General features: G+C 36.9%; 1 protein-coding gene across 1 annotated transcript; it reads left to right on the top strand.

Moving 5' to 3' along the window:
• The first annotated feature begins 489 nt into the window (after window positions 1–489).
• Window positions 490–20,385, top strand: slc25a5 (solute carrier family 25 member 5). The gene is made up of 4 exons (XM_061900260.1): window positions 490–701; window positions 14,735–15,221; window positions 15,290–15,430; window positions 20,015–20,385. The coding sequence occupies exons 1-4, from the start codon at window positions 591–593 to the stop codon at window positions 20,170–20,172; spliced, it is 897 nt and encodes a 298-aa protein (XP_061756244.1). The 5' UTR covers window positions 490–590; the 3' UTR covers window positions 20,173–20,385.
• Window positions 20,386–21,548: the final 1,163 nt, after the last annotated feature.

The raw sequence follows: 21,548 nt of genomic DNA, 5'->3' as shown, positions 1-21,548 counted from the left end.
TATGTCTACTACACTACTGTATTTAATGTCATTATGGTGGTACTTGATGAATACTTAGGTCTACTACACTACTGTATTTAATGTTGTCATTATGGTGGTACTTAATGAATAGTAAGCAATCCAGATCAAAATGTGATCTGATAAACCAGAAAGGGTGCAACTTAATTGAGTTCACAGACCAAAGAGAGATATTTGAAAACATTCCTTCAATGAAACATAGTAGTAGCAGTGCATGTCTCGTACGATAGTCCTTCATTCCGCACATAACTTGGCAATAGAATAATAGAATCGGTGTTAACGACTCTTTTATTGAGCCGAATCATAGGAAGCGACTCTTTTCAAAAGGACTCGTAATGCCCATCACCAATCAGGAGATCACCACCAGCAGAGTAGAGGTAAGCCCCGCCCACTTGCCCAAACGCTCCACCAATGAAAACAAAGAACAGAAGTTGGCGTTCCCGCCCTCACCCTTAAACCCCTGTCCCCTCTCCTCGAACTCGGCCATTGCCACCGAGCGGCAAACCATCCTGACTGAGCCCTTTTTTTTAATTTCATCTTATTTTAATTAGTAAAAGAAAGACGTCAGGAGGATGAATGAACAAGCCGTTTCTTTCGCCAAGGACTTCCTGGCTGGCGGCATCGCTGCGGCCATCTCCAAGACAGCCGTGGCCCCCATCGAGAGGGTCAAACTGCTGCTGCAGGTGCGTCAAAACACTTTTTTTTAATTCCAGTAACTTCTTTTAACGACAAACATGAAACTACTTGTCATGTTGTCTGTCTTTTGCTCGGAGCTGCCAGGAATTCAACTAGTGGTGCGGCGGAGGAGTCTTGTTATGTAATACTCTCACCAAATATGTCCACTTAGAACTTGCATACGTCACGGTTATTTAAAACTTCATTTTTTACAACGTCTTGTTACCTCACCAAATGATGATAAAGTTATAAACTAAGGAAACAGTATTCTCTGTATTAGTGATTCTCTTACTTTGCTCACCAAGTACCATTATAATGACCACAGTATTGTAGTAGACTTAAGTATTCATTAAGTACCACCATAATGACATTAAATACAGTAGTGTTGTAGAGCTAAGTATTCATTAAGTACCACCATAATGACAACATTAAAATACAGTAGTGTACTACACCTAAGTATTCATTACGTACCACCATAATAACATTAAATACAGTAGTGTAATAGACCTAAGTATTCATTAAGTACCACCATAATGACATTAAATACAGTAGTGTAGTAGACCTAAGTATTCATTAAGTACCACCATAATGACAACATTAAAATACAGTAGTGTACTACACCTAAGTATTCATTACGTACCACCATAATAACATTAAATACAGTAGTGTAATAGACCTAAGTATTCATTAAGTACCACCATAATGACATTAAATACAGTAGTGTAGTAGACCTAAGTATTCATTAAGTACCACCATACTGACAACATTAAATACAGTAGTGTAGTAGACCTAAGTATTCATTAAGTACTACCATAATAACATTAAATACAGTAGTGTAATAGACCTAAGTATTCATTAAGTACCACCATAATGACATTAAATACAGTAGTGTAGTAGACCTAAGTATTCATTAAGGACCACCATACTGACAACATTAAATACAGTAGTGTAGTAGACCTAAGTATTCATTAAGTACCACCATAATGACCAACATTAAATACAGTAGTGTAGTATACTTAAGTATTCATTAAGTACCACCATAATGACAACATTAAATACAGTAGTGTAGTAGACCTAAGTATTCATTAAGTACCACCATAATGACAACATTAAATACAGTAGTGTAGTACACCTAAGTATTCATTAAGTACCACCATAATAACATTAAATACAGTAGTGTAGTAGACCTATGTATTCATTAAGTACCACCGTACTGACAACATTAAATACACTAGTGTAGTACACCTAAGTATTCATTAAGTACCACCTTGCTGACAACATTAAATACAGTAGTGTAGTAGACCTAAGTATTCATTAAGTACCACCATAATGACAACATTAAATACAGTAGTGTAGTAGACCTAAGTATTCATTAAGTACCACCATAATGACATTAAATACAGTAGTGTAGTAGACCTAAGTATTCATTAAGTACCACCATAATGACAACATTAAAATACAGTAGTGTACTACACCTAAGTATTCATTACGTACCACCATAATAACATTAAATACAGTAGTGTAATAGACCTAAGTATTCATTAAGTACCACCATAATGACATTAAATACAGTAGTGTAGTAGACCTAAGTATTCATTAAGTACCACCATACTGACAACATTAAATACAGTAGTGTAGTAGACCTAAGTATTCATTAAGTACTACCATAATAACATTAAATACAGTAGTGTAATAGACCTAAGTATTCATTAAGTACCACCATAATGACATTAAATACAGTAGTGTAGTAGACCTAAGTATTCATTAAGGACCACCATACTGACAACATTAAATACAGTAGTGTAGTAGACCTAAGTATTCATTAAGTACCACCATAATGACCAACATTAAATACAGTAGTGTAGTATACTTAAGTATTCATTAAGTACCACCATAATGACAACATTAAATACAGTAGTGTAGTAGACCTAAGTATTCATTAAGTACCACCATAATGACAACATTAAATACAGTAGTGTAGTACACCTAAGTATTCATTAAGTACCACCATAATAACATTAAATACAGTAGTGTAGTAGACCTATGTATTCATTAAGTACCACCGTACTGACAACATTAAATACACTAGTGTAGTACACCTAAGTATTCATTAAGTACCACCTTGCTGACAACATTAAATACAGTAGTGTAGTAGACCTAAGTATTCATTAAGTACCACCATAATGACAACATTAAATACAGTAGTGTAGTAGACCTAAGTATTCATTAAGTACCACCGTAATGACAACATTAAATACAGTAGTGTAGTAGACCTAAGTATTCATTAAGTACCACCATACTGACCAACATTAATTACAGTAGTGTTGTAGACCTAAGTATTCACTAAGTACCCCCATAATAACATTAAATACAGTAGTGTAGTAGACCTAAGTATTCATTAAGTACCACCATAATGACATTAAATAGAGTAGTGTAGTAGACCTAAATATTCATTAAGTACCACCATAATGACAACATTAAAATACAGTAGTGTGGTAGACCTAAGTATTCATTAAGTACCACCATAATGACATTAAATACAGTAGTGTAGTAGACCTAAGTATTCATTAAGTACCACCATAATAACATTAAAATACAGTAATGTAGTAGACCTAAGTATTTATTAAATACCACCATAATGACATTAAATACAGTAGTGTAGTAGACTTAAGTATTCATTAAGTACCACCATAATGACCAACATTAATTACAGTAGTGTAATAGACCTAAGTATTCATTAAGTACCACCATAATGACATTAAATACAGTAGTGTAGTAGACCTAAGTATTCATTAAGTACCACCATACTGACAACATTAAATACAGTAGTGTAGTAGACCTAAGTATTCATTAAGTAATACCATAATAACATTAAATACAGTAGTGTAATAGACCTAAGTATTCATTAAGTACCACCATAATGACATTAAATACAGTAGTGTAGTAGACCTAAGTATTCATTAAGTACCACCATAATGACAATAAATACAGTAGTGTAGTAGACCTAAGTATTCATTAAGTACCACCATAGTGACAACATTAAAATATAGTAGTGTAGTAGACCTAAGTATTCATTAAGTACCACCATAATGACAACATTAAATACAGTAGTGTAGTGGACCTAAGTATTCATTAAGTACCACCATAATGACAACATTAAATACAGTAGTGTAGTAGATCTAAATATTCATTAAGTACCACCATAATAACATTAAAATACAGTAATGTAGTAGACCTAAGTATTTATTAAATACCACCATAATGACATTAAATACAGTAGTGTAGTAGACTTAAGTATTCATTAAGTACCACCATAATGACCAACATTAATTACAGTAGTGTAATAGACCTAAGTATTCATTAAGTACCACCATAATGACATTAAATACAGTAGTGTAGTAGACCTAAGTATTCATTAAGTACCACCATACTGACAACATTAAATACAGTAGTGTAGTAGACCTAAGTATTCATTAAGTAATACCATAATAACATTAAATACAGTAGTGTAATAGACCTAAGTATTCATTAAGTACCACCATAATGACATTAAATACAGTAGTGTAGTAGACCTAAGTATTCATTAAGTACCACCATACTGACAACATTAAATACAGTAGTGTAGTAGACCTAAGTATTCATTAAGTACCACCATAATGACCAACATTAAATACAGTAGTGTAGTATACTTAAGTATTCATTAAGTACCACCATAATGACAACATTAAATACAGTAGTGTAGTAGACCTAAATATTCATTAAGTACCACCATAATGACAACATTAAAATACAGTAGTGTGGTAGACCTAAGTATTCATTAAGTACCACCATAGTGACAACATTAAAATATAGTAGTGTAGTAGACCTAAGTATTCACTAAGTACCCCCATAATAACATTAAATACAGTAGTGTAGTAGACCTAAGTATTCATTAAGTACCACCATAATGACAATAAATACAGTAGTGTAGTAGACCTAAGTATTCATTAAGTACCACCATAATGACAACATTAAATACAGTAGTGTAGTAGACCTAAGTATTCATTAAGTACCACCATAATGACTACATTAAATACAGTAGAGTAGTAGACCTAAGTATTCATTAAGTACCACCATAATGACATTAAATACAGTAGTGTAGTAGACTGAACTATTCATTAAGTACCACCATAATAACATTAAAATACAGTAATGTAGTAGACTTAAATATTCATTAAGTACCACCATAATTACAACATTAAAATACAGTAATGTAATAGACCTACGTATTCATTAATTACCTCCATAATAACATTAAAATACAGTAGTGTAGTAGACCTAAGTATTCATTAAGTACCACCATAATGACAACATGAAAATACAGTAGTGTAGTAGAGGATGTTGTAGTCGTAATGATTTGTGCAGTCCTTTGAGACATTTGTGATTTGGGGCTATATAAATAAACATTGATTGATTGAGACCTTTGTCCATCCATCCATTTTCTACTGCTCGTCCCTTTTGGGGTCGCGGTGGGTAAAAAAACTTTGTAATTATGAAAAATGTTGACAATTGTCAAACAAATGTTTTCAGTGACACCACTAATGGTAACACAAGCTAGCAGGTGGTGTTCTAGTAATATTGTTTGCTTTGCAAACAGCACCTTTAAATAATGAATCAAATACAAATAATTGCACAAACAGTATTTAATTAATTATTTGGCAAACCACTCGACGGCGCCCACATACCACAGTTTAATAAATGACAGAAGCACTTTACTGCTTTTTAAAGACCTACTTCTGAAACGCTAATCCACGATTTTCTGTATGACAGGAAGGCTTTGCTATTTTTTGAAGGACCTAAAGAAAAAATGTTAGTTAAAGACTGAAAAAAAAAAGACAAAGATCCGTAATACATATGCGATACAGAACACAGAAGTGGGAAGAACTGTAAGGGGGAGCACAACAGAGGATCGGAATCCTATTACGTGTTAGATTAGAACACTCCAGACTGAATAAGACATTGCACCTCATCAACAAGCACCCAACAGAATGATGTGACAGGTGCAATGAAGTAGAGTGAGTGGAACATGCAATCAGTCATCGTGGGAAACGTAGTAAAGAAAGGAGAAAACAAAGAGCTAGAAGACATGGACAGAAGGAGGTTACTCCCAAAGCAGTACTAAGTAGCAACCACCAAAGCATTTTAGTGACTTTTCTAGAGCTGGAGCTATCGAATATTTTAGTAATTGAGTATTCTATCGAATATCCGGATTGATTAATCAAATAAATCATATCTTTTGCATAATTAAGGTTAAATATACATGTTAAAGGCCTACTGAAATGAGATTTTCTTATTTAAACGGGGATAGCAGGTCCATTCTATGTGTCATACTTGATCTTTTCGCGATATTGCCATATTTTTGCTGAAAGGATTTAGTAGAGAACATCCACGATAAAGTTCGCAACTGGAGAAAAGCCCTGCCTATACCGGAAGTACCACCATAATGACAACATTAAATACAGTAGTGTAGTACACCTAAGTATTCATTAAGTACCACCATAATAACATTAAATACAGTAGTGTAGTAGACCTATGTATTCATTAAGTACCACCGTACTGACAACATTAAATACACTAGTGTAGTACACCTAAGTATTCATTAAGTACCACCTTGCTGACAACATTAAATACAGTAGTGTAGTAGACCTAAGTATTCATTAAGTACCACCATAATGACAACATTAAATACAGTAGTGTAGTAGACCTAAGTATTCATTAAGTACCACCATAATGACATTAAATACAGTAGTGTAGTAGACCTAAGTATTCATTAAGTACCACCATAATGACAACATTAAAATACAGTAGTGTACTACACCTAAGTATTCATTACGTACCACCATAATAACATTAAATACAGTAGTGTAATAGACCTAAGTATTCATTAAGTACCACCATAATGACATTAAATACAGTAGTGTAGTAGACCTAAGTATTCATTAAGTACCACCATACTGACAACATTAAATACAGTAGTGTAGTAGACCTAAGTATTCATTAAGTACTACCATAATAACATTAAATACAGTAGTGTAATAGACCTAAGTATTCATTAAGTACCACCATAATGACATTAAATACAGTAGTGTAGTAGACCTAAGTATTCATTAAGGACCACCATACTGACAACATTAAATACAGTAGTGTAGTAGACCTAAGTATTCATTAAGTACCACCATAATGACCAACATTAAATACAGTAGTGTAGTATACTTAAGTATTCATTAAGTACCACCATAATGACGACATTAAATACAGTAGTGTAGTAGACCTAAGTATTCATTAAGTACCACCATAATGACAACATTAAATACAGTAGTGTAGTACACCTAAGTATTCATTAAGTACCACCATAATAACATTAAATACAGTAGTGTAGTAGACCTATGTATTCATTAAGTACCACCGTACTGACAACATTAAATACACTAGTGTAGTACACCTAAGTATTCATTAAGTACCACCTTGCTGACAACATTAAATACAGTAGTGTAGTAGACCTAAGTATTCATTAAGTACCACCATAATGACAACATTAAATACAGTAGTGTAGTAGACCTAAGTATTCATTAAGTACCACCGTAATGACAACATTAAATACAGTAGTGTAGTAGACCTAAGTATTCATTAAGTACCACCATACTGACCAACATTAATTACAGTAGTGTTGTAGACCTAAGTATTCACTAAGTACCCCCATAATAACATTAAATACAGTAGTGTAGTAGACCTAAGTATTCATTAAGTACCACCATAATGACATTAAATAGAGTAGTGTAGTAGACCTAAATATTCATTAAGTACCACCATAATGACAACATTAAAATACAGTAGTGTGGTAGACCTAAGTATTCATTAAGTACCACCATAATGACATTAAATACAGTAGTGTAGTAGACCTAAGTATTCATTAAGTACCACCATAATAACATTAAAATACAGTAATGTAGTAGACCTAAGTATTTATTAAATACCACCATAATGACATTAAATACAGTAGTGTAGTAGACTTAAGTATTCATTAAGTACCACCATAATGACCAACATTAATTACAGTAGTGTAATAGACCTAAGTATTCATTAAGTACCACCATAATGACATTAAATACAGTAGTGTAGTAGACCTAAGTATTCATTAAGTACCACCATACTGACAACATTAAATACAGTAGTGTAGTAGACCTAAGTATTCATTAAGTAATACCATAATAACATTAAATACAGTAGTGTAATAGACCTAAGTATTCATTAAGTACCACCATAATGACATTAAATACAGTAGTGTAGTAGACCTAAGTATTCATTAAGTACCACCATAATGACAATAAATACAGTAGTGTAGTAGACCTAAGTATTCATTAAGTACCACCATAGTGACAACATTAAAATATAGTAGTGTAGTAGACCTAAGTATTCATTAAGTACCACCATAATGACAACATTAAATACAGTAGTGTAGTGGACCTAAGTATTCATTAAGTACCACCATAATGACAACATTAAATACAGTAGTGTAGTAGATCTAAATATTCATTAAGTACCACCATAATAACATTAAAATACAGTAATGTAGTAGACCTAAGTATTTATTAAATACCACCATAATGACATTAAATACAGTAGTGTAGTAGACTTAAGTATTCATTAAGTACCACCATAATGACCAACATTAATTACAGTAGTGTAATAGACCTAAGTATTCATTAAGTACCACCATAATGACATTAAATACAGTAGTGTAGTAGACCTAAGTATTCATTAAGTACCACCATACTGACAACATTAAATACAGTAGTGTAGTAGACCTAAGTATTCATTAAGTAATACCATAATAACATTAAATACAGTAGTGTAATAGACCTAAGTATTCATTAAGTACCACCATAATGACATTAAATACAGTAGTGTAGTAGACCTAAGTATTCATTAAGTACCACCATACTGACAACATTAAATACAGTAGTGTAGTAGACCTAAGTATTCATTAAGTACCACCATAATGACCAACATTAAATACAGTAGTGTAGTATACTTAAGTATTCATTAAGTACCACCATAATGACAACATTAAATACAGTAGTGTAGTAGACCTAAATATTCATTAAGTACCACCATAATGACAACATTAAAATACAGTAGTGTGGTAGACCTAAGTATTCATTAAGTACCACCATAGTGACAACATTAAAATATAGTAGTGTAGTAGACCTAAGTATTCACTAAGTACCCCCATAATAACATTAAATACAGTAGTGTAGTAGACCTAAGTATTCATTAAGTACCACCATAATGACAATAAATACAGTAGTGTAGTAGACCTAAGTATTCATTAAGTACCACCATAATGACAACATTAAATACAGTAGTGTAGTAGACCTAAGTATTCATTAAGTACCACCATAATGACTACATTAAATACAGTAGAGTAGTAGACCTAAGTATTCATTAAGTACCACCATAATGACATTAAATACAGTAGTGTAGTAGACTGAACTATTCATTAAGTACCACCATAATAACATTAAAATACAGTAATGTAGTAGACTTAAATATTCATTAAGTACCACCATAATTACAACATTAAAATACAGTAATGTAATAGACCTACGTATTCATTAATTACCTCCATAATAACATTAAAATACAGTAGTGTAGTAGACCTAAGTATTCATTAAGTACCACCATAATGACAACATGAAAATACAGTAGTGTAGTAGAGGATGTTGTAGTCGTAATGATTTGTGCAGTCCTTTGAGACATTTGTGATTTGGGGCTATATAAATAAACATTGATTGATTGAGACCTTTGTCCATCCATCCATTTTCTACTGCTCGTCCCTTTTGGGGTCGCGGTGGGTAAAAAAACTTTGTAATTATGAAAAATGTTGACAATTGTCAAACAAATGTTTTCAGTGACACCACTAATGGTAACACAAGCTAGCAGGTGGTGTTCTAGTAATATTGTTTGCTTTGCAAACAGCACCTTTAAATAATGAATCAAATACAAATAATTGCACAAACAGTATTTAATTAATTATTTGGCAAACCACTCGACGGCGCCCACATACCACAGTTTAATAAATGACAGAAGCACTTTACTGCTTTTTAAAGACCTACTTCTGAAACGCTAATCCACGATTTTCTGTATGACAGGAAGGCTTTGCTATTTTTTGAAGGACCTAAAGAAAAAATGTTAGTTAAAGACTGAAAAAAAAAAGACAAAGATCCGTAATACATATGCGATACAGAACACAGAAGTGGGAAGAACTGTAAGGGGGAGCACAACAGAGGATCGGAATCCTATTACGTGTTAGATTAGAACACTCCAGACTGAATAAGACATTGCACCTCATCAACAAGCACCCAACAGAATGATGTGACAGGTGCAATGAAGTAGAGTGAGTGGAACATGCAATCAGTCATCGTGGGAAACGTAGTAAAGAAAGGAGAAAACAAAGAGCTAGAAGACATGGACAGAAGGAGGTTACTCCCAAAGCAGTACTAAGTAGCAACCACCAAAGCATTTTAGTGACTTTTCTAGAGCTGGAGCTATCGAATATTTTAGTAATTGAGTATTCTATCGAATATCCGGATTGATTAATCAAATAAATCATATCTTTTGCATAATTAAGGTTAAATATACATGTTAAAGGCCTACTGAAATGAGATTTTCTTATTTAAACGGGGATAGCAGGTCCATTCTATGTGTCATACTTGATCTTTTCGCGATATTGCCATATTTTTGCTGAAAGGATTTAGTAGAGAACATCCACGATAAAGTTCGCAACTGGAGAAAAGCCCTGCCTATACCGGAAGTCGCAGACGATGACGTCACAGGTGTGGGGGCTCCTCACATATTCACATTGTTTTTAATGAGAGCCTCCAACAAAAAGTGCTATTCGGACCGAGAAAACGACAATTTCCCCATTAATTTGAGCGAGGATGAAAGATTTGTGTTTGAGGATATTGATAGCGACGGACTACAAAAATAAACAACTCTTATGTTTTTAGAGACATTTATTAGGATTATTCTGGGAAATCTTTTAACTTTCTATTGTGTTGCTAGTGTTTTAGTGAGTTTAACAGTACCCGATAGTCGGAAGTGTACGTCCATGGCCGGGTGTTGACGCTCAGTGTTTCGGGGAAGTCGACGGCAGCTGTACGGGAGGCGCGAGCTCACCTGATATCCGGTAAGTGGCGACTTTTTAGCCACAATTTTCTCACCGAAACCTGCTGGTTGAAAGGTGGTCGGGATCCCTGTCCGCTGTGATCCATAGTAAAGTTTCAACTCCGTGAATTTTAAACAAGGAATCACCGTGTGTTTGTGTGGCTAAAGGCCAAAGCTTCCTAACTCCATCTTGCTACTTTGACTTCTCCAATATGAATTGAACAAATTGCAAAAGATTCAGCAACACAGATGTCCAAAATACTGTGTAATTATGCGGTTAAAGCAGACAACATTTAGCTGTGTGTGTGTGAAGTGCTAGTACTTCCTAAAAACCTGTGACGTCTTGCGTACACGTCATCATTACACGACGTTTTCAAGACGAAACTCCCGGCAAATTTAAAATTGCAATTTTAAATTGGCAATTGGCATGTGTTGCAATGTTAATATTTCATTATTGATATATAAACTATCAGACTGCGTGGTGGGTAGTAGTGGGTTTCAGGAGGCCTTTAAGATGTGTCCTCAATTATTGCGTTTGGCCTAAATGTCTTTTGAAACACTAGTGATTTAGGGCTATATAAGTAAACATTGATTGATTGATTGATACTATATGCCTGTTTTCATTATTGAAGGCTGACACACAGCTGTTTTCTTTGTGGAAGGCTGGCACACAGCTGTTTTCTTTATTGAAGGCTGACACACACAGCTGTTTTCTTTATTGAAGGCTGACACACACAGCTGTTTTATTTATTGAAGGCTGGCATACACAGCTGTTTTCCTTATTGAATCTGACACACACAGCTGTTTTCTTTATTGAAGGCTGACACACACAGCTGTTTTCTTTATTAAAGGATGACGCACACAGCTTTTTTCTTTATTGAATGCTGAAACACACAGCTGTTTTCTTTATTGAAGGCTGACACACACAGCTATTTTCTTTATTGAAGGCTTTATTGAAACATGTAAAAAACTGTCTTGCTTTAACAGCACAATACTGGTCCTTTACATGTCCTTTACAAAACTTTATCAGGAGTCCCGATAAAACCCGAAAATGGCAGTAAATGTATTTTTTGGGGAAAACTTTTTTTCGCTAAAATGTTTTAAGGGGGGACCCTTACACACACACACACACACACACAAGAAAACCGTCTTTCTTCAACTGCCCAATACTGGTCCTTTAGATGTAGGAAATGCCTCAAAGCTTTATCAGGAGTCCCGACAAAACCCGAAAATGGCAGAAAATATTTTTTTTTTTTTGAAAACTCTTCTTCGCTAAAATGTCAAAATGGGGGACCCTTACAGAAAAATTTTAAAAACTGTTTTGCTTTAATTGCCCAATACTGGTCCTTTACATGTTAGAGATTTCTCAAAACTTCATCAGGAGTCCCGAGTCACCAAATTTCACACTCAGCACAATGCAGTCCAAAATGTAGCGTTCTCCTAGCAACCTCCAAACCCAGACTGGTCCATCAGATTGCCAGATGGAAAAGTGTGATTCATCAGTCCAGAGAAGGCGTCTCCACTGCTCTAAAGTCCAGTGGCGACATGCTTTACACCACTGCATCCCACACTTTGCATTGGACTTGGTGATGTATGCCTTAGATACAGTCGCAAGGCCATGGAAACCCATTCCATGAAGCTCTCTGCGTACTGTACGTGGGCTAATTGGAAGGTCACATGAAGTTTGGAGCTCTGTAGCAACCGAATGTGCAGGAAGTCTTTGCACTATGCTGACCTCTCTGTCAGTTTACGTGGCCTACCACTTGGTGGCTGAGTTGCTGTTGTTCCCCAAACTCTTCACTTTTCTTATAATAAAGATGACTTTGGAATATTTAGTAGCGAGGAAATTTCCCGATTGGATTTTTTGCACAGGTGGCATCCTTTGACAGTTCCACGCTGGAAATAACTGAGAGCGGCCCATTCTTTCACAAATGTTTGTAGAAACAGTGTCCATGCCTAAAGTGCTTGATTTGATACACCGGGCCAAGTGGATAGGGCACCTGATTGTCATCATTAGTGTATTTTGTAATCAAATTACTTTAGTTACTCGAGGAATCGTTTCAGCTCTAGAAGTTTCTACAAGAGACGGGTTTATGGAATAGAATTTAGCATGGGAAGGTATGTAGGTATGTATTTGTATATAGCAGCGGCTACGTAGGCCATAATCACTTGATGAAAGTACAGTGTTTTATGTTCCTATTTTCAAATTGTGTGTAATATTACATTTTCCTTTTATATTAAATAAACATCCTGCTTTGTTTTTAATAAAAATTTAGGCCTACTAGGTAGACTACTGTATTTTAATGTTGGTCATTAAGCTTGTAGTTTGAGAACCATTACTTTGTATGACAGGAGCCAAAGAATCACTTGATGAAAGTACAGTGTTTTACGTTCCTATATTCAAACAGTGTTACTTTTCAAATTGTGTGTAATGTTACAGTGTCCAAATATACTAAATAAATGTCCTGTCTTGTTTTTAATGACTACTTAGGCCTACTAAGCTACTGTATTTTAATGTTGGTCATTAAGCTGGTAGTTTGAGAACCATTGCTTTGTATGACAAGAGCCATGCGTTGTGTTCAAGGAACTAGTGCAAAACATGCTATATAGTCAAAGATCCTCTATATGACAAGAGGGACTGCTGTTTTTAAAGACTTTTTGTGAAAACGCTAGTCAAAGATCTCCTACTAAAATGTTACACAAAGATCTTCTACGTGACGGGAGTGACTGCTGTTCTTAAAGAAGTGTTTTGGAAACTGTTCAAAGATTTTTTAAATGACAGTATTATTCTGGACGGACTTAAAAAAAAAAAAAAAATTTGGGCAAAGATCCTCTATAACAGTAATTGTCTGGCTCCATCTTGTGGTACACCAAAGAATCACTTGAAAGTACAGTGTTTTACGTTTCTATTTTCAAACAGTGTTACTGTTCAAACTGTGTGTAATGTTGCAGTGTCCAAATACATTAAATACACGTCCTGCCTTGTTTTTAATGACTACTTAGGCCTACTAGGCTACTGTATTTTAATGTTGCTCATTAAGCTGGTAGTTTGAGAACCATTACTTTGTATGACAGGAGCCATGCGTTGTGTTCAAGGAAATAGTGCAAAACATGCTATAGTCAAAGATCCTCTATGCGACAAGAGTGACTGTAGTTTTTAAAGACGTGTTGCGAAAACGCAAGTCAAAGATTTCCTACTAAAATTTTACACAAAGATCCTCTATATCAGTTTTCCCCAACCACCGGGCCGCAGAATAATTTTTTATTCATTTTTATAAATAAATTAAAAAAAATAATTATTAAATCAACATAAAAAACACAATATACACTTACAATTAGTGCACCAACCACAAAAACCTCCCTTTTTCATGACAAAGGAAAAAAAAAAGAAAAAAGACGAGAACCATTACTTTGGATGACAGGAGCCATGCGTTGTGTTCAAGGAACTAGTGCAAAACATGCTATAGTCAAAGATCCTCTATGTGACAAGAGGGACTGCTGTTTTTAAAGACTTTTTGCGAAAACGCTAGTCAAAGATCTCCTACTAAAATGTTACACAAAGATCCTCTACATGACGGGAGTGACTGCTGTTCTTAAAGAAGTGTTCAAGGGACTAGTGCAAAACATGCTATAGTCAAAGATCCTTTATATGACAAACTTCTGTTTTTGGGGGGAATCTGCTGCAAAAACGAGAGTGGAACTAAAGTCTCTGATGTCACCCATGGTCAGGATCTGGTCCTCAGAGAGTCAAAGTCCGTGGCGCGTTGTAGTGACGGATGAAGTCTCACACAGAGATTCTCGCCGCAGTGTGACGCTCACTCCGCTGTGTCCTCAGGTGCAACACGCCAGCCAGCAGATCTCGGTGGACAAGCAGTACAAGGGCATCATGGACTGCGTGGTCCGCATCCCCAAGGAGCAAGGATTCCTGTCCTTCTGGAGAGGCAACCTGGCCAACGTCATCCGCTACTTCCCCACTCAGGCCCTCAACTTCGCCTTCAAGGACAAATACAAGAAGGTCTTCCTGGACGGCGTGGACAAGCACAAGCAGTTCTGGAGGTACTTCGCCGGGAACCTGGCCTCCGGCGGGGCGGCGGGCGCCACCTCGCTGTGCTTCGTCTACCCCCTGGACTTCGCCAGGACGCGCCTGGCCGCCGACGTGGGCAAAGCCGGGGGCGAGCGCCAGTTCAAAGGTCTGGGGGACTGCCTGGTGAAGATCTCCAAGTCGGACGGCATCAAGGGTCTGTACCAGGGCTTCAGCGTGTCGGTGCAGGGCATCATCATCTACAGGGCCGCCTACTTCGGCGTCTACGACACCGCCAAGGGTGAGACCTGGTCCGGGCTCCTTCCCGCTTCTTCGCCGCACCCCCTGACCGTGGTCTTTCCTTGGCAGGCATGCTTCCCGACCCCAAGAACACACACATTTTCGTCAGCTGGATGATCGCTCAGTCTGTGACCGCCGTGGCCGGCCTGGTGTCCTACCCCTTCGACACCGTGCGTCGTCGTATGATGATGCAGTCTGGACGCAAAGGAGGTAATCGCCCATTTTCTCTCATCTTCTACCGAGGAGCGATGACCGCGTCAACGTTTTGATGTTTTAGCCTTTGATCTGATGCGACTTCGAGGTTTTAGATGAAGTGAAGTGAATTATATTTATATAGCGCTTTTCTCAAGTGACTCAAAGCGCTTTACATAGTGAAACCCAATATCTAAGTTACATTTAAACCAGTGTGGGTGGCACTGGGAGCAAGTGGGTAAAGTGTCTTGCCCAAGGACACAACGGCAGTAACTAGGATGGCACAAGCGGGAATCGAACCTGCAACCCTCAAGTTGCTGGCACGGCCACTCTACCAACCGAGCTATGCAGGGGTCACCAACCAGGTCGCCCGTAAGGACCAGATGAGTCGCCCGCTGGCCTGTTCTAAAAATAGCTCAAATAACAGCACTTACCAGTGAGCTGCCTCTATTTTTAAAATTGTATTTATTTACTAGCAAGCTGGCCACGCTTTGCTCCACATTTGTAATTCTAAGAGAGACAAAACTCAAATAGAATTTGAAAATCCAAGAAAATATTTTAAAGACTTGGTCTTCACTTGTTTAATTAAATTCATTTATTTTTTTACTTTGCTTCTTATAACTTTCAGAAAGAAAATTTTAGAGACAAAATACAACCTTAAAAATGATTTTAGGATTTTTAAACACACATACCTTTTAAATTCCTTCCTCTCCTTTCCTGATAATTTAAATCAATGTTCAAGTATTTTTTTTTTTATTGTACAGAATAATACATGCATTTTAATTTAATTCTTCATTTTAGCTTCTTTTTTTTCGACGAAGAATATTTGTGAAATATACCATAATCCCTTGAATTGCCGCTTGGGTGCTAATTAATTTAAAACCTCTTCTCACTCCTGCACTTACCAAAGGCATGCGTTAAAAGTAAGCATGCGCTAATTATTTTAAAACCTCTTCTCACTCCGGCACTTACCAAAGGTATGCAATAAAAATTTGAGTGTGATGTAAGCTTGGACCTTAAATCCTACTGAATAGCTCTTAATCTTCTTCCCTTTATGCAATTTCAAATTACTGGTATTGAAATCAGCCTCTTCCATTTTGAAATTGATGACAGGGGAAATGTCACTCGTGATGTCACGAGTTTGACCCGGCGGTAATACTAAGCATGCGCTAATTATTTTGCATAGCGAGTTTGACCTGACAGTAATTCAAGACAGGCGCATACTATATGTCCTGCGGCAATACAAGGAAATACGATATGATATATGATTAAAATTCAAAAAAATTATTTTGGCAAATCTAGAGAATCTTTAGAATCAAATTTAAATCTTATTTCAACGTCTTTTGAATTTCTTTAAAAAGAAAAATTGTTTTGGAAAATCTAGAAGAAATAATTTGTCTTTGTTAGAAATATAGCTTGGTCCAATTTGTTATATATTCTAACAAAATGCAGATTGGATTTTAACCTATTTAAAACATGTCATCAAAATTCTAAAATTAATTTAAATCAGGAAAAATTACTAATGACGTCCCATAAATTATGTTTTTAATTTTTTCTAAATTATTCGAATTAGCTAGTTATTCTCTTCTTTTTTTCGGTTGAATTTTTAATTTTAAAGAGTCGAACGAAATTGAAGAAAAGTATGTTTCAAAATTTAATTTTCATTTTTTTCCTGTTTTCTCCTCTTTTAAACCGTTCAATTAAGTGTTTTTTTCATCATTTATTCTCTACAAAAAACTTTCTGTAAAAGAAAAAAAATTGTACGACGGAACGACTGACAGAAATACCCATTTTTTAAATACATATATGGATTTATTCATTAAAGGTAAATTGAGCAAATTGACTATTTCTGGCAATTTATTTAAGTGTGTATCAAACTGGTAGCCCTTCGCATTAATCAGTACCCAAGAAGTAGCTCTTGGTTTCAAAAAGGTTGGTGACCCCTGGTTTAGATTATAGATTATAAAACTGCAAATGTTTAACAACAAGTAACTCAGAAAACATAATAATTAAAGATGTGATCAGTATTTTATGAAAAAGTACGTAATCGCCTTTGCCGATTAATACGTTTTATTGCCGATCACAAATGCCGATTCCAGACACTATTTTTATAAGCTAGCAGCTAACTTAATTTTCCATAAAAATGTATTTACCAGCACTGGACTATAAGCAGCAGCTATATACGTCGTGAAATAAGTTAATTACGCAGAAATATTTTATAATGGTGTATTTACATATCTTAATTGTTTCCAAACTGTCTGTAGCCAGGCAGTAAAACGGCTGATCAAACAAAACAGAAGTCATGGTCATGGACCCACAAAATGCGGAAACTAGCTCTCCTTAACAGACTCCATAACTTCACGGTGCGTTTTGGTGGATTTACTGAGGGATTTTTGACCTTGAAACAACACAAAAAGAATGAATGCTATTTTAAGTTAATAATACTAACACAGACACTTGTAAACGTGTTAGCATATTGGCTAATGCTAATGACACTAGCTTTCATTACATTTCAATAGTACGTAACAAATATGCATGCAAACACTTCTACATTTACTGTGGGGCAAAAAAGTATTTAGTCAGCCAGCGATTGTGCAAGTTCTCCCACTTAAAATGATGACAGAGGTCTGTAATTTTCATCATAGGTACACTTCAACTGTGAGAGACAGAATGTGAAAAAAAAATCCAGGGAATCACATTGTAGGAATTTTAAATAATTTATTTGTAAATTATGGTGAAAAATAAGTATTTGGTCACTTCAAACAAGGAAGATCTCTGGCTCTCACAGACCTGTAACTTCTTCTTTAAGAAGCTCTTCTGTCCTCCACTCGTTACCTGTATTAATGGAACCTGTTTGAACTCGTTATTTGTATCAAAGACACCTGTCCACAGCCTCAAACAGTCAGACTCCAAACTCCACTATGGCCTAGACCAAAGAGCTGTCGAAGGACACCAGGAAAAGAATTGTAGACCTGCACCAGACTGGGAAGAGTGAATCTACAATAGGCAAGCAACTTGGTGTGAAAAATCAACTGTGGTAGCAATTATCAGAAAATGGGAGACATACAAGACCACTGATAATCTCCCTCGGTCTGGGGCTCCACGCAAGATCTCATCCCGTGGGGTCAAAATGATCATGAGAACGTTGAGCAAAAATCCCAGAACCACACGGGGGGGACCTGGTGAATGACCCGCAGAGAGCTGGGACCAAAGTGAAGTGAAGTGAATTGAATTATATTTATATAGCGCTTTTCTCAAGTGACTCAAAGCGCTTTACATAGTGAAACCCAATATCTAAGTTACATTTAAACCAGTGTGGGTGGCACTGGGTGCAGGTGGGTAAAGTGTCTTGCCCAAGGACACAACGGCAGTGACTAGGATGGCACAAGCGGGAATCGAACCTGCAACCCTCAAGTTGCTGGCATGGCCACTCTACCAACCGAGCTATGCCGCTCCACATTTGTAATTCTAAGAGACACAAAACTCAAATAGAATTTGAAAATCCAAGAAAATATTTTAAAGACTTGGTCTTCACTTGTTTAAATAAATTCATTTATTTTTTTACTTTGTTTCTTATAACTTTCAGAAAGACAATTTTAGAGAAAAAAATACAAGCTTAAAAATTATTTTAAGTAACACACTACGCCGACAGGGAATCAAATCCTGCAGTGCCAGACGTGTCCCCCTACTTAAGCCAGTGCATGTCCAGGCCCGTCTGAAGTTTGCCAGGGAGCACATGGATGATACAGCAGAGGATTGGGAGAATGTCATGTGGTCAGATGAAACCAAAATATAACTTTTTGGTATAAACTCAACTCGTCGTGTTTGGAGGAAGAAGAATACTCATTTGCTTCTCAAGAACACCATACCTACTGTGAAGTATGGGGGTGGAAACATCATGCTTTGGGGCTGTTTTTCTGCTAAGGGGACAGGACGATTGATCCGTGTTAAGGAAAGAATGAATGGGGCCATGTATCGTGAGATTTTGAGCCAAAACCTCCTTCCATCAGTGAGAGCTTTGAATGGTTGACCAAATACTTATTTTCCAAATAAATTCTTTAAAATTCCTACGATGTGAATTCCTGGATTTTTTTTTTCACATTCTGTCTCTCACAGTTGAAGTGTACCTATGATGAAAATTACAGACCTCTGTCATCATTTTAAGTGGGAGAACTTGCACAATCGCTGGCTGACTAAATACTTTTTTGCCCCACTGTATATATATACATACACACACATATATATGTACATATACATATATATATTTGTAAAATTAATGTCAGAACCCAAAATTGAATATTGGTTGGGAAATGACCAAATTTCAAAGGTCAAGACAACGTCACAACCTGACATTGATTAAACGTCGTCGAAAAGCATGTTGTTTCATCGTCAGGACCTGAGTGGCTGAAACCTTGGCACAGCAAAGTGTGTTTTTTAATCGGGCGCTGGTTCGTAGATGGAGATACCAAAGTTTGCCATTGCTAGTCACTAAGTATGTGTTGGCAAACAAGCATGGTCCACGTCTCGTCCGACTGGAAAGTGGAGAAAGAAGTGTGTGAAAGTCCCCTTCTCTAACGCGGGGTCCCCCCCTACCCCTCCCAGCCGACATCATGTACAGCGGCACCATGGACTGCTGGAGGAAGATCGCCCGCGACGAGGGCTCCAAGGCCTTCTTCAAGGGGGCGTTGTCTAACGTGCTGCGAGGCATGGGCGGGGCCTTCGTGCTGGTGCTGTACGACGAGCTGAAGAAAGTTCTGTAAGGCCCACGCTGTGTGACATGCACATGTCGCTGCATTCAGACGGACTCAAATCTATTTATGGGGACCAACTAGTATTGGGCTACTAGTTGTACCAGGTCGGCACTCCTTCTACTTGTTGTTGTTGTTGATGTTTTGTTGCGGGCCACGTCAGAACCTCGCTCCCTTCATGCAAGAAAGCAGAAAAAGAGAAATAAACCTCCATCTTGGTTTTGAGTCTGACCTTTTTCTGCACCAGCCAGTGACCTCTGGCACCCTCTAGTGCCAAACACCAGGGGTGTTGGGGGGTGAGCCAAAGTCAGCGGTGTGTGCCATCCAAGCCGCCTTCACACGTTCACATTTAGCGGCGTGATGATTAACGTGTTGCAGACTATCTAATTCCACTCTGATCCCTTGCCAGACTAAAGCGGCCTCCAGACTTTCCCCCCAGGGCTGTGTGACCTTCTAAACACCACTAGAACACACACCTAACGTTATTTGCTCTAGCAAGCTAAGTGGTTGCTATGGCCACGCCCGGGGGCGGGGTTAGTTTGTGTCTATTGCACAAGCTTTTTTTGACACTGAATTTTTTTGGGGGTTTCAAATTATGCTGACTATTTCACTGAAAAAAAATGTGAGTGCTTGAAAAATCAGTGTTTAAAAATTCAATGGATAAAAGTTAATCGTTTAAAAATTGAGTGTATAAAAGTCTGTTGTATAAAAATTCAGTGTTTTAAACATCCATCCATTTTCTACCGCTTATTCCCTTTCGGGGTTGCGTGGGGCGCTGGCGCCTATGTCAGCTACAATCGGGCGGAAGGCGGGGTACACCCTGGACAAGTCGCCACCTCATCGCAGGGCCAACACAGATAGACATACATCACTCACACTCACATTCACACACTAGGGCCAATTTAGTGTTGCCAATCAACCTATCCCCAGGTGCATGTCTTTGGAAGTGGGAGGAAGCCGGAGTACCCGGAGGGAACCCACGCATTCACGGGGAGAACATGCAAACTCCACACAGAAAGATCCCGAGCCTGGATTTGAACCCAGGACTGCAGGACCTTCGTATTGTGAGGCAGATGCACTAACCCCTCTGCCACCGTGAAGCCCACCTCAAAGTCATATAATTTGGTATTCGACACATAGGATGGGAAGCAACATGAATGTGTTCTGTTTATTTGATGTATTGAACTACAAAGCGGAGAGGAAGCAGGGCCTGACTCCTCTCAAAGCGACCTTTTTATAACTGTTTTAATCGAAGGCGATGGCTATTTATGACCCCTGCGTTTAAATATGTGGTGTTTAAAGATTTCTGGTAAAAAAAAAAATTGGTGTTTAAAATTTCCGTTTTTAAAAGTTGAGTGTTTAAAAATTGCATTATACATGAGTGAGAA

The sequence above is a fragment of the Nerophis ophidion genome, linkage group LG05 (genome assembly GCF_033978795.1).
Source record: "Nerophis ophidion isolate RoL-2023_Sa linkage group LG05, RoL_Noph_v1.0, whole genome shotgun sequence".
NCBI lineage: Eukaryota > Metazoa > Chordata > Actinopteri > Syngnathiformes > Syngnathidae > Nerophis > Nerophis ophidion.
This window is presented reverse-complemented; position numbering and strand designations above follow the sequence as displayed.